The following is a 14,718-nucleotide window of genomic DNA, read 5'->3' as shown; positions in this document are numbered from 1 at the left end:
AGCAACTGGAGCTTCCCGTGAACCACAGGGAGAGGACTTCATGGACCATCATCAGGGTCAGGAAGAGCCCCTGGATCAGAGCACTGATGGATGTGCTGATCCAGAACACAACACAGCAGTTGCCGTGGAACCTATTCTCTCTGCTGGTCACATTGGGAGATGAAATGATCTTCACGAAGAGGTTGACCTCTACCATCAGGTTGATGAACCAGATGGTGACACCAGGCCAGTAAGACTCACTTGGACATCTGGGCTTTGAGCCAGGCCCCGGAGGGGTGACAAGGGCCAATGGTGATGACCTGAAACACACCCTGGAGGCTGATGGTGTCCATGGAGCCTCCATGCGTAGCACAGTACACCAAAGACAACAGCTACGTGTAGTGCGGTACACAAATGCGAACAATTTACACCCGACGTTGGTCTGGAGCTGTCACAGGCAGAGGGCTGACACTGTGTCCGTGACCACCCTGGTGAGGAGCATCACGGTGTGGATGAGGGCTAGGAGGGTAAAAATTAAGTCTGTGGGCTTAGGCTCGTGGCCCAGGGGGATCAGGAAGACATGAACCATGAGGAGGAGGGAGTTCCCAACCAGTGCCGCTGCAGATGCCCTGGATGATGTCCCTGGAGACCATCTCAGACGATATGGAGCGAGGAGAGCTGGGAAGGGTTTCCCTCAAGAGGGTTTGAGGGAAAAATGGAAGTTTAAGGGAGACAATGGCCACCAGTTTCTCTGGACTGTCAGCTCGTTTCAGCAAAGATCGGTTTTACCAACTCTGTTGGATTGTACTCTCCCGAGCATTTAGTGCAGTGCTTTGCTCACTGTAAGCACTGGATAAATGACATTGGGTTTTTCATGGTATTTAAGAACCTACAATGTGCCAGGTACTGTACTGAGTTTTTTTTTAAATAAACGGTTTTTGCTAAGTGCTTACTATGTCCCATTCATTCATTCATTCATTCAATTGCATTTATTGAGCACTTACTGTGTGCAGAGCATTGTACTAAGCACTTTGAAAGTACAATTCGGCAACAAATAGAGACAATCCCTAACCATGGTTCTCATTTCTGGGGTACATACACTAGAAGGTGAGCCCGTTGTTGGATAGGGACTGTCTCTATATGTTGCCAAATTGTACTTCCCAAGCGCTTAGTACAGTGCTCTGCACACAGTAAGCGCTCAATAAATACGATTAAATGAATGAATGAATACAAGCTAATCAGGTTGGACAAAGCCCCTGTCCCACTTGGGACTCACAGCTTTAATCCCCATTTTACTGATGTGGGAACTGAGACATGGAGAAGTGAAGTGACTTGTCCAAGGTCACCCAGCAAATAAGTGGTGGAGCAGGAATTGGAACTCAGATCCTTCTAACTCCCAAACCTGTGCTCTCTCCACTATGTCATGCTGCTTCCCAGATGAGGCAATTGAGGCACAATCAAGTGACTTGCCCAAGGTCACACAGCAGACAAGTGACAGAGCTGGGATTCGATTACAAGTCCTTCTGACTCCCAGGCCCAGACTCTTTCCACTAGGCCATGCTGCCTCTGACTCTCAGGTGTATGATTCCCAAAGGTACCAAAGCATGACATCACAGGGGTAGGCAGGTCTGCCCCTACTCCCAATCCCAAGCAATCTCTTTCTCCATGCAGGATTCCCTACAGGAATCTTTCCTACTTACCTGCTTCCTGGCTCTTGGCCCCATAGCAATCAGTCATAACAGGAAAGACATTCCTATCAAGAATTTGTCTGCCACTACAGAAGCTGCTGACCCCTCCATCTTAGCAATGCCCTTGCCCAGTCCCTGCCCCTGCTCCAGGTGGGTGTGGACTGGGCAGTGATTCCAGAAGTAGTGTAGCAGCATGTAGAAACAGATGTCAGAAGTCAGAAGATCATGGGTCCTAATCCCAGCTTTATCTGCTGTGTGTCCTTGTGCAAGTCACTTCACTTCTCTGTGCCTCAGTTACCTCATCTGTAAAATGAGGATTGAGACTGTGAGCTCAAAGGAGTTCACAGGGACTGCATCCAACCTGATTTGCTTTTACCCACCCCGGCACTTAGTACAGTGCCTGGCACATACTAAGCACTTGTCTACTTGTTTTGTTTTGTTGTCTGTTTCCCCCATTCTAGACCATAAACCCATTGTTGGGTAGGAATTGTCTCTGTTGCCAAATTGTACTTTCCAAGCGTTTAGTACAGTGCTCTGCACACAGTAAGCTCTCAATAAATACGATTGAATGAGTTAATGAAGCACTTAACAAATACCATAATTATTATTAGTGGATAGAGCCTGGGCCCAGGAGTCAGAGGACATGGCTTCTAATCCAGTTCTGCCACTTTTCTGCTGTGTGACATTGGGCCAGTCACTATACCTTTCGTGCCTCACTTTCCTCATCTGTAAAATGGGGATAAAGATGGTGAGCCCCATGAGTGGCTCAGACTGTGTCCAACCTGATCATCTTGTTACAGTGCTGTTCACACAGTAAACACTTAATAAACACCACTGATTAGTGTTCTGCTTGGTGAGTACAGAGAGAATGCTGGGGGCCCTGACTTCTTAGTACAGTGCCAGACACATAATAAGCATTTAACAAATACCATTAAAAAAAAGTTGGAGGGGGAGCGCTGGGATTGGGGTCCTGGAAACCAAGTGAATTTTGGCTAAAGACGGGACATCAATACTTCTCTGCTGCCCCTAGTCCCTCACAGGTGGAATATGGAGGAAATTCCAATGGGTCCAGTAGCCTCATGGACCACAGGAACAGTGAACACACAAACACAAACACACACACATGTACACACACACACACACACACACACCTCCTTTCCTTGGGAAACCACTGTACAGTGAGGGGTACAATTAATGGCATTCATTGAGTGCTTATTATGTGCAGAGCCAAGAGGAGAGTTTAGTACTGTGGACATATACCCTGCCCACAGGGAGCTCACAGTCTGGAGTGGGGGACAGATATAAATATAAACAAATGATGAATATGGAGATAGGTACTGTGGTGTGAATAGTAGGTACTAAGGGTACAGAGCCAGGTGGATATATGATACAGAAGGGTGAGGGAGTAAGGGAAATGAGGGCTTAGTCAGGGAAGACCTTTTGAAGGAGATGTCATTTGAATAAGGCTCTGACGATGGAGAGAGTGGTGGGCTCTCAGGTAGCTGCCCCCTCGAGACTGTATGTTTGTGTGGACAGGGCACATGTTTGTCTAATGCTGTCGAGTCTTCTCTGACCCAAAGCGATGTCATCGACACATCTCACCCAGAACGCTCCACCTTCATCTGCAATCGTTCTGGTAGTGTATCCATAGAGATTTCTTGATAAAAATATGGAAGAGGTTTACCATTGTCTCGTTCTGCGCAGTAAACTTGAGTCTCCACCCTCGACTCCTTCCCATGTCACTGCTGCCCAGCACAGGTGAGTTTTGACTTGTTGTAGATTGCCTTCCTCTTGCTAGCTACTGCCCAAGATAGGAACAGAATGGGTATGTCTCTGCTTGACTCTCCCTCCCATAGCCAAGACTGGTAGAGTACTGGAAACTCTGCAGGTGCGACTCTGAGAGGGAAGGGAACATGTTTACTAAATCTGTTATATTACCCTCTCCCAAGTGCTTTGTACCGTAAGCTGCACAAATTAACCAATAAATATGATTGATGAAGGGGGAAGGAGATCCATACCAGAGGGAAGTCAGTCATTCATTTAGGCATTTAATCATACTTACTGACTACTAACTGTGTGCAGTAAGTGCTTGGGAAAGTACAATACAACAATAAATAGACACATTCCCTGCCCACAATGAGTTCATTGTCGAGAGGGGGGAAATAGACATTAATATACATAAATAAATTACAGATATGTACATAAGTGCTGTGGGGCTGGGAGTGGGGGAAGAACAAGGGGAGCAAGTCAGGGTGAGACAAAAGGTGGTGGGAGAAGAAGAAAAGGCAGCCTAGTCTGGGAAGATCTCTTGGAGCGTATGTAACTTCAATAAGGCTTTGAAGTGGGGGAGAGTAATTGTCTGTCAAATTTTAGAAGCAGGGCATTCTAGACCAGAGACAGGACATGGGTGAAGGGGTCAGTGGTGAGAGAGGGGAGAGAGCACAGCACAGTGAGAAGGTTAGCACTAGAGGAGTGAAGTGTGTGGGCTGGGTTGTAGAAGGAAAGTAGCAAGTTGAAGTAGGAGGGGGCAAGGTGGTGGAGTGCTTTAAAGCCAATGGTGAGCAGTTTCTTTTGATGTCGAGGTGGATGGGCAACGATTGGAGTTTCTTGAGGAGTGGGATGACATGTCCTGAACGTTTTTGTAGAAAAAAAGATCTCGGCAGCCAAGTGAAGTATGGACTGGAGAGGGGAGAGACAGGAGGCTGGGAGGTCAGCAAGGAATCTGATGTAGTAATCCAGGCAGGATAGGATGAGTAATTATATAATAATGATGACATTTATTAAATGCTTACTATGTGCAAAGCACTGTTTTAAGCTCTGGGGAGGTTGCAAGGTGATCAGGTTATCCCACGGGGGGCTCACAGTCTTAATCCCCATTTTCCAGATGAGGTAACTGAGGCCCAGAGAAGTGAAGTGACTTGTCCAAAGTCACACAGCTGAAACTTGGTGGAGCTGGGATTTGAACCCATGACCTCTGCCTCTAAAGCCGGTGCTCTTTCCACTGAGTCACGCTGCTTCACACTGTATTAATATGATAGTTTGAATGGAGAGGAAAGGATGGATTTTAGCGATGTTATGCAGGTGGGACCAACAGGATTTAGTGATGGAATGAATATGTGAGTTGAATGACACGGAGGAGTCAAGGATAACGCCAAGGTTATAGGCTTGTGAGACAGGAAGGATGGTGGTGCCATCTACACTGATGGGAAAGTCAGGGGGAGGACAGGGTTTGGGTGGGAAGATAAGGAGTTCAGGAGACAAGGTGATGAGCATGGGGTCAGTGGCTTGATTTATGAGAAAGAAGTACAGTGTTAATGTTGAGCATTAGGGGTAAGAAGTGTGTGGGCTGGGTTGTAGTGGGAAAGCATCAAGGTAAGATAGGAGGGGGCAAGGAAACTGAATGCTTTAAAAGCTGATGGTAAGGAGTTTCTGTTTGAGAGGTGAAAGGGGATGGGCAACCCATGGAGGTTTTTGAGGATGGGAGAACATGGACTAAATGGTTTTTTTGTTTGTTTGTTTCTTTGTTTGTTTCAGAAAAATGAACCCAGTCCCTTCGCCACCACAATCTCAGCTGACAGCCAACTGGCTGGAGGTTTCAGGAGGCATCGCTGACACAGATTGTCCATACTGCAGGCTGCTCAGTCTGGTCGGTCTAGGGAGGGTCTTGGGGGAATGGGAGGCTGATGTTACCAGGATCTGGGATTTGGGAAAAAGAGATGCGGGCAGGAGGGAAAAAGTGATGGTTTCCCTCCTACTCTATTTGGAAAAGATCCCAGTTCTCCCCATATTGTGTTCAGACCCCCAATCATCAGCCCATGCCCCTGACATTCCTTTCTGATCGCACCGAACAGAACCGCAATCACTCAGTGCTATTTATTGAGCACTTACTATGTGCAAAGCACTATGCTAAGCATTTGGTATCAATGAATCAGTGGTAGTTACTGAATGTTTACTGTGCAGAGCCTTGTACTAAGGGCTCTATGTGCTTGGAATCACTCAATGCTATTTACTGAGCACTTACTGTATGCAGAGCATTGTGCTAAGCACTTGGAATCAATCAATGGTAGTTACTGAATGCTTACTGTTTACAGAGCACTATGCTAAGCACTTGAAATCAACCAACTGCAATAAAGCACATGAGAAGCAGTGTTCCTAGTGGTTAGAGCACAGGCCTGGATTCCAATCCCACCTCTGCCACATGACTGCTGTGTAACCTTGGGCAAGTCACTTAACTTCTCTGTTCCTCAGTTAGTTCATCTGTAAAATGGGTATTAAGACTGTGAGCCAATCTGATTATCTTTTCTCAGACCCGGTTCATATTACAGTGCCTGGCACATATCTCTGTGCCTCTGGTTCCTCCTATGTAAAATTGGGATTAAATCCTACTCCCTCTTATTTAGACTGAGCCCCGTGTGGGACAGGGACTGGGTTTAACCTGACTACCTTGTGTCTATCCCAGTGCTTAATCCAATGCTTGGTATCTAGTAAGAGCTTAACAAATATCATAATATTATTATATATGCAGTACTCTCCCAAGTGCTGAATATAGTGCTCTGCACACAGTAAGTGCTCAATAGATATGATTGGTTGATGAGAAAATAATAATAATGGCATTTGTTAAGTGCTTACTATGTGCCAAGCACTGTTCTAAGCACTGGGGAAGATACAAGGAAATCAGGTTGTCACATGTGGGGCTCACAGTCTTAATCCCCATTTTACAGATGAGGTAATTGAGGCACAGAGAAGTCAAGTAACTTGCCCAAAGTCACATAGATAATTGGTGGCAGAGCCGGGATTTGAACCCATGACTCCCAAACTCGGGCTCTTTCCACTAAACCATGCTACTTCTCTATCAGATACCACTAATAAAAGGATACACTTACCAGGAAGACTTCTAAAGCTGACCTGGTTTGGCGATCTGAAACCAGGCAGGAGGCTGGCAGGTCTTCAGTTACAAGACAGGATTTCAGGAGCTCATCTCCCCGCAGAACTGCTGTTATCCTGTCACTGTCAGGAACCTGGCACTGCTGTAGAGAGTTGGGAGACAAAGAGAAAGCACCGGTGCCCTTCTGTTACAAGACGCCAGGAGCAGGTGGGCCCCAACCTTTGGGCCCCCTTAGGCCCAGCTCTGACAGTGAGCATCGAAGACCTGGGGCATCGAGGGAGGGAGCAGCTGAGAGTCTTCTTTCCTGGGAATCAGATAAGTGTGGAGAAAATAATATCACCTAAAGCGTGGGGAAAGTTATAGAAATCTTTAAGAGTACCTGGAAGTTCAGAGATTAACTCCAAGAGATGTGTATTCCTTGAGCACTTCTCTCTGACTCCCCAGTGTTTCCTCACAGTTTTGATAGGTGTGATCTCCATTACTGCAACTAGGTGTTGTTATTCTTTCATTCATTCATTCAATCGTATTTTTGAACACTTGCTTTGTTCAGAGCACTGTATGAAACACTTGGGAGAGTACAATAGAACAATATAGAGACACGTTTCCTGCCCACAACAAGCATAGTCTAGAAGGGGAGACAGACATTACCACAAATAAATTACAGATCCGTACATAAGTGCTTTGGACCTGTGAGGGGGGATGAATGAAGGGAGCAAGTCAGGGCAATGCAAAATAGAGTAGGAGAAGTGGAAAGGAGACCTTAGTCAGGGAAGGCCTTTAGGAAGAGATGAGCCTTCTGCAAGGCTTTGAAGGAGGGGAGAGTCACTGTCTTTTGGCTAGGAGGAGGGACAGCATTTCAGACCAGAGGCAGGACATCGGCGAGAGGTCAGTGGTTAGATAGACGAGATCGAGGTACAGTGAGAAGGTTATCATTAGGGGAGCGAAGTGTATGGGCATGAGAGTAGCGAGGTGAGGTAGAAGGGGTCAAGGTGGTTGAGTCCTTTGAGGCCAATGGTGAGGAGTTTCTATTGGATGCGGAGGTGGATGGGCAACCACTGGAGATTCCTAAGGAGTGGGGAATCATGGCCTGAACATTTTTGTAGGAAAATGTTCCAGGCAGCCAAATAATGTATGGACTGGAGTGGAGAGAGACAGAGACAGAGGTAAGCGAGGAGGCTGATCCAGTAATCAAGGCAGGATAGGATTAATGCTTGGATTAACATAGTACCCGTTTGGATGGAGAAGAAAGGGTGGATTCTAATGATGTTGTGAAGGTGGAACCTAGAGTATTTAGTGATAGATTGAATATGTGGGTTGAATGAGAGGATTCAAGGATAACACCAAGGTTATTATGCTTGTGAGAGAGAAAGGATGATGGTGTTATCTACAGTCATGGGAAAGTCATGGGGTGGACAGGGTTTGGGTGGGAAGATAAGAAGTTCTGTTTCAGACGTATTGAGTTTGAGGTGACAGGAGGACATCCAAGTAGAGAGGTCTTGAAAGCAGGGGGAAATACAAGACTGAAGAGAGGGAGAGAGATCAGGACTGGAGATCTTGGGCACATCGCTTTACTTCTCTGGTCCTCAGTTTCCTCATCTATCAGATAGAGATTAAAGGTCTGTTCTCCCTCTCCCTTAGACTTGGAGCTTCATGTGAGACAGGACTGTGTCCGACCTGATTATTCTGTGTCCACTTCAGGACTTTTCCAACCTCTTGACTTCCACATACTAGACAGATGTCGTGGGGACGTTGGCTGTAGCTATTCCAGATAGCTACATGAGTCCTCTGAACAGGACGCACTTTAGGAATGAACTGCCCAGGACAGAGTTATGGGTTGTACTCATAAAATCATTTTTTCATTATTACTATCATCATTAATAATAATAATGTTAATAATAGTAAGGATAATGGTATTTGTAGGTGCTCCCTTTGTGCAAGGCACTGTACTAAGCACTAGGGTAGAAACAAGTTACCTACTAGGTTCAGAGCAAAGTATTCAGGGTGTAATGGTGTGCAGAGAATTTTATTACCTACTGTGTATAGAACACTGTGATAAGTGACCTGCTGTTAGTCCAATGGAACATAAGAATAGTAGGAGTGTGTGGCCTCCCTTCTTCCCTCCCTACCTGCCATTTTCAACTGTTCACTCTTCAGTGGCTTCTTCCCCATTGCTCTCAAACATGCCCATATCTCCTCCTTCCAAATAAAAACCTCCCTTGACCCCATGGCTCCCTCCAGTTATCGCCCTATGTCCCTCCCACCATTCATCTCCAAACTCCTTGAGCGATCCCTCTCCACCCACTGTCTCAAGTTCCTCTCCTCCAATTCTCTCCTTGACCCTCTCCAATCTGGCTTCTGTCCCCTTCACTCCACAGAAACCACCTTCTCGAAGGTCACCAATGATCTCCTTCTTGCTAAATCCAATGGCCTTTACTCCAACCTACTCCTCCTCAAACTCACAGCTGCCTTTGACACTGTCGACCACCCTCTTCTCCTAGAAACATTATCCAACCTTGGCTTCACTGACAATGTCCTCTCCTGCTTCTTTTTCTGTCTCTCTGAGCGCTCATTCTCAGTCTTTTTTTTCGGGATCTTCCTCTGCGTCCAATCCCCTACTGTTTTTGTCCCTCAAGATTCAGTTCTGGGTCCCCTTCTATTCTCCATCTACACCAAGCCCCTTGGAAAACTCATTCACTCATACGGCTTCAACTACCACCTCTATGCTGATGACACCCAAATCTACCTCTCCAGTTTTGATCTCTCTACGTCTCTGAAGTCTTACATTCATTCATTCAATCATATTTATTGAGCGCTTACTGTGTGCAGAGCACTGTACTAAGCGCTTGGGAAGTACAAGTTGGCAACATATAGAGACGGTCCCTACCCAACAGTGGGCTCACATTTCCTCCTGCCTTTAAGACGTCTCGACTTGGATGTCCTCCCATCACCTCAAACTTAATATGGCTAAAACTGAACTTTTTATCTCTCCACCCAAATCCTGTCCTCCCTATAACTTTCCCATCACTGTTGACACCACCACCATCCTTCCTGTCTCACAATCCTATAACCTTGGCATTATCCTTGACTCCTCTCTCTTGTTCCACCCACATATTCAAGCCATCATTAAATCTTGTCAGTCCCACCTTCACAACATCTTAACATCAGCCCCTTCCTTTTCATCCAAATTGCTTCCACATTAATGCAAGCACTTATCCCATCTCACCTTGATTATTGAATCAGCCTCCTTGCTGACCTACCTGCCTGCAGTCCATACTCCATTCTGCTTCCCGGATCATTTTCCTTCAGAAACCTTCAGACCACATATCCCCACTCAAGAAACTCCAGTGTTTGTCCAACCACCTATGCATCAAACAAAAACTCCTCACCATTTGCTTTAAAGCACTCGAACACCTTGCCTTCTCCTACCTCACCTTGCTACTCTCCTACTACAACCCAGCCTGCACACTTCGTTCCTCTAATGCTCACCTTCCTACTGTACCTCGATCTTGTCTATCTCACCACCGACCTATAGCCCACATCCTACCTCTGACCTGGAACATCCTCTCTCCTCATATCAGACAGATAATTGCTCTCCCCCACTTCAAAGCCTTATGTATCTGTAATTTATTTCTATTAACGTCTCCCCGTTCGAGATAGCTTGTTGTGGGCCGGGAACATGTGTACCAACTCTGGTATGTTGTACTCTCCCAAGTGCTTGATACAGGGCTCCACACACAGTAGGCACTCAATAAATACAATTGACTGATTGGGAGGGGGACTGAGATGAGGAGGGAGAGGGAGAAGGAGGCCAACCCACTCGCATGCTGGGGGTTACAGAAAAGAGAGTTTTCCATCACTGAAATCTCTCTTTCCCTGGCTGCTTGTTTTCTCATCTTTCCCCACACTCTAGATACAAGATTAGAGGGCCTAGAGCTAGGTCCAAAACTCAGTGTCTATGTATTCTCCTCTAGACTGTAAGCTCGCTGTGGGCAGAGAATGTGATTGTTGTGTTATCTTCTCCCAAGTGCTCAGTACAGTGCTCTGCACATAGTAAGTGCTCAAAAAATACAATCCATTACTCACCCCAGCGTATATACAGAGCTGCGATCGTTGCATGGGGCTAACAAAAGAACATTATTGATTTAATTAATTAATTGTTCCTGTTTGAGATGCTTGCCGCTGCTATGTCAGTTCCAGAGGTGCATTTCAGGTATTAGAGTGCTGCTTTTTCTTTTTAATTTTTCTAAACGCATCCATGATCTCATATTCTCCTTCCAACGTCCCTGTGAGCTAGGTAGACACAGAGCACATTCTTCCAATTTTACAGTTGAGGAAACTGAGGTCCAGGAGAGTTGTGTGACTTGTCAGAGGTCATGCAGCAGGCCAATGGCAGAGCTGAAATTAAAACCCTTGTCTCCTGATGCCTGGCCCTGGACTTTCTCCAATAGAGCTCACAATCTAAGTAAGAGGGAGAACAGGGATTGAGGCCTATTTTACAGGTGAGGAAACTGAGGCACAGAAAGTTTAAGGCCCTTGCCCCGGGTCATGAGGCCACGATGTTCCTCTATTAATAGTGGACCTGGGAGTCAGAAGGTCATGGGTTTTAATCCCGGCTCCACCACTTGTCTGCTGTGTGACCTTGGGCAATTCACTTCACTTCTCTGTGCCTCAGTTACCTCATCTGTAAAATGTGGATTGAGACTGTGAGCCCCAAATTTGACAGGGACTGTCTCCATTCTGATTTACTTGTGTCCATCCCAGAGCTTAGAACAGTGCCTGGTATATATAGTAAAAACTTAACAAATACCATAATTATTATTCTTATTATGGTAATAATTGGACAGGATATTTCATTCATTTCCACTTTCATGCTGAAACTTCCCAAGGGAGGGGATAATTCTCCATCACAGCAATGGAGTCTTTTAAGGGATGGGGTCTTTTTTCCCTAAAAAGGAATCCAGGAGTTTGGTGACCTGGCAGTGACTGTTGAGCAGCACGAAGGGGCTGATGGTGGCATAACTACTGACCACAAACTGTGAAATGACCAAGAGGAAGAGATTGTTTCTCAGCATTGTCCCGAGGAAGAGGGAGAGGACAAAGTCTCCAGAATGAAAGACTACGAAACAGCTCACCAGGAGCAGGATGGTTTGGGTGGCCCGGGTCTCCAGTGAGGTCCTGGGCATCGGGCAGTGGCCATGGAGATGGTAGACCCTCTGGCCATGGTGTAGGAGGAGGAGGACCATGTAGACACTGGAGCTTCCCATGAGCCCCAGTGGAGAGGAGAGGATGTCACGGGCTGTCATAAGGGTCAGGAACAGCACCTGGAGCAGAGAGCTGATGGGCGTGCTGATCCTGGACAACATGCAATAGTTGTCATGGAAACTGTTCTCTCTGCTGGTCGCACTGGGGAATGAAACCATCTTCACGAGGAGGTTGGCTTCCACAAGAAGGTTGATGAACCAGATGGAGATGCAAGCTGGGAAGATGCGCCTGGACATCAAGGCTTTGAGCCGGGCCCAAGAGGGGTGTCTGGGGCTCACCGTGATGGCCTGGATTGAGCTCAGGAGGCTGGTGGTGCCCATGGAGGCACCACGTGAACTGCGGTACAAAAATGCAAACCACTTACACCGGACGTCGGTCTGGAGCTGCCGCAGACCATGAGCTGATACCGTCACTATGACCAACCTGGTGAGGAGCATCATGATGTGTACTAAGGCCAGGTAGTTGATGACTAGGTCCATGGACTTGGGCTCATGGAGTAGGAAGACATGGACCATGAGCAGGAAGGTGCTCCCAACGAGTCCCACTGCTGTCTGGAAGAGAAAGCAGATGCCCTGAATGAGGTCTCTGGAGACCATCTCAGACAAGACGGGGTGAGAAGTGGTAGGAAGGACACAACAGGGTCTGAGGAGAAAATGGAATTTGGGAGAGAGTGAGAGGGACTGAAAACAAGTTCCTCTGACCTGTCAGCTCATTGTGTGTCTACCAACTCTGTTCGATTGGACTCTCTAAAGCATTTTGTACAGTACTTGGCACACTGCAGACATTTGATAAATACCACTGATGATGACATTTTTCTATGGCATTTGGTAAGCACTTACTATGTGCCAGCTGCTGTTCTGAGTGCTTTTTATTGAATTTGTTAGTGCTTACTATGTGCCAGGCACTGTACTAAAGGTTTTTACATGGAATTTTTTAGTGCTTACTATCTGCCAGGCACTGTATTAAGTGTTTCTTTTTATGGCATTTGTTAAGCCTTTAGTATGTACCAGGCACGGTACCAAGTGCTGGGGTAGATACAAGCTAACCACGTTGGACACAGTCCCTGTCCCACATGGGGCTCACAGCTTTCATTCCCATTTTAATGAGGCCAAGAAAAGTGAAGTGACTTGCCCAAGGTCACACAGCAGGCAAATCGGGGAACTGGCATTAGAACTCAGGTCTTTCTAACTCCATTCATTTATTCATTCGTTCAATCATATTTATTGAGTGCTTACTGTGTGATGATGATGATTTTATTTGTTAAGCACTTACTATGTGCCAAACACTCTTCTAAGCGCTGGGGGATACAAGGTAATTAGGTTGTCCCACGTGGGGCTCACAATCCTAATCCCCATTTTACAGTTGAGGTACCTGAGACACAGAGAAGTTAAGTGACTTGCCCAAAGTCACACAGCTGACAAGTGGTGGAGCCAAGATTAGAACCCACGACCTCTGACTTCCAAGACAGTACTCTTTCCACTAAGCCACGTTGCTTCTCTAGTACAGATCACTGTACTAGACTAGACTCTAGCACTGTAATAGAGTGCAGAGCACTGTACTAAGCGCTTGGGAAGTACAAATCAACAACATATAGAGACGGTCCCTATCCAACAATGGGCTCACAGTCTAGAATGGGGAGACAGACAACAAAACAAAACAAGTAGACAGGCGTCAATACCATCGGAATAAATAGAATTATAGTTTTATACACATCAATAATAAAATAAATAGAGTAATAAATATGTACAAATAAAATAAATAGAGTAATAAATATGTACAAATATATAGAAGTGCTGTGGGGAGGGGGAGGGGGTAGGAAAGAGGGGGGGAGGTGGGCGATGGGGAGGGGAGGAACAGGAATAACATTTACTGTCCGTTTTCTGTGTGCAGAGCACTGGACTAGGTGCTTGAGACAGTACAATATAACAATATAGCAGACACATTCCCTATTCACATCGAGCTTACAGTCTGGGGCAGGGGCAGACATTAAAGTAAATAAATATATCACAAGTATGTACATAAGTACTGTGGGACTGTGGAAATTCCACTGTGACTAGTAACCCCATTTCTCTCTCCCCACGAACACACACACACACACACACACACACACACACACACACACGCGCGCACACACACACCTCCTTTTCTTGGAAAATACTGTACAGTGAGGGGTACATCAATGGTGTTTGATGAGCACTTATAGTGTGCAAAATACTGTACTAAGTACTTGGGACGAAGCAATAGTTATTCATCCTTTGATGTTATATATTGCGTGCTTATTGTGTGGAGAGTTCAGTGCAGTAGAGTTGGAAGACATGGTCCCTGTCCACAGTGAGCTTATGGTCTAGGGTCGGGGCAGACATTGATGTAAATAAATTGCGGATATAGACATTAGTGCTGTGGGGTGAATATCAAATACTTAGGATATAGATCTCTTCTATGCCTTACCTTGGCATGGCAGGAGTGTTTGGGTATGCCAGTGAAGTTTAGAGCTATCCATTGAGAGGTACTCTCTCACTAGGGTTACCCATAATGGAAAGGTGTAAAAGGAAGCATCAGACAAAGTTGATTCACCTGTGCTGGGCAGCAGCGGCATGGGAAAGAGTCAGAGGCAGATGATCAAGTGATCAAAATGTTGATTAAAGAAAGCAGCAGAGACTCGAGTTTTCACTGCATGGAAGAATGCGATGGTAAACCACTACCATATTTTTACCAAGAAAACTCTATGGATGCACATACCAGAATTACTACAGATATGGTGCTGAAAGATGAGCCTCTCAGGTCAGAAGGCACTCAACGAGCCACTAGAGATGGGCAGATAACATGTCAGAGTATCATGGGTATTTATGATGTGGCTGGAATGAAGCTTTCGGGACCTCTGGTTGCTGATGTTGCCATGCAAGA

At 46.1% G+C, this 14,718-nt stretch overlaps 1 protein-coding gene across 1 annotated transcript; it reads right to left on the bottom strand.

Annotated features, from left to right (window-relative positions):
- Positions 1-11,474: 11,474 nt before the first annotated feature.
- On the bottom strand, positions 11,475-12,410 carry LOC119948777 (vomeronasal type-1 receptor 48-like). The gene has a single exon (XM_038770272.1). The coding sequence runs from the start codon at positions 12,408-12,410 to the stop codon at positions 11,475-11,477; it is 936 nt and encodes a 311-aa protein (XP_038626200.1).
- Positions 12,411-14,718: the final 2,308 nt, after the last annotated feature.

Source organism: Tachyglossus aculeatus, chromosome X3, assembly GCF_015852505.1.
Source record: "Tachyglossus aculeatus isolate mTacAcu1 chromosome X3, mTacAcu1.pri, whole genome shotgun sequence".
NCBI classification, from domain to species: domain Eukaryota; kingdom Metazoa; phylum Chordata; class Mammalia; order Monotremata; family Tachyglossidae; genus Tachyglossus; species Tachyglossus aculeatus.
The sequence above is the reverse complement of the archived record's forward strand: the minus strand, read 5'-3'. Positions and strand labels throughout refer to the sequence as shown.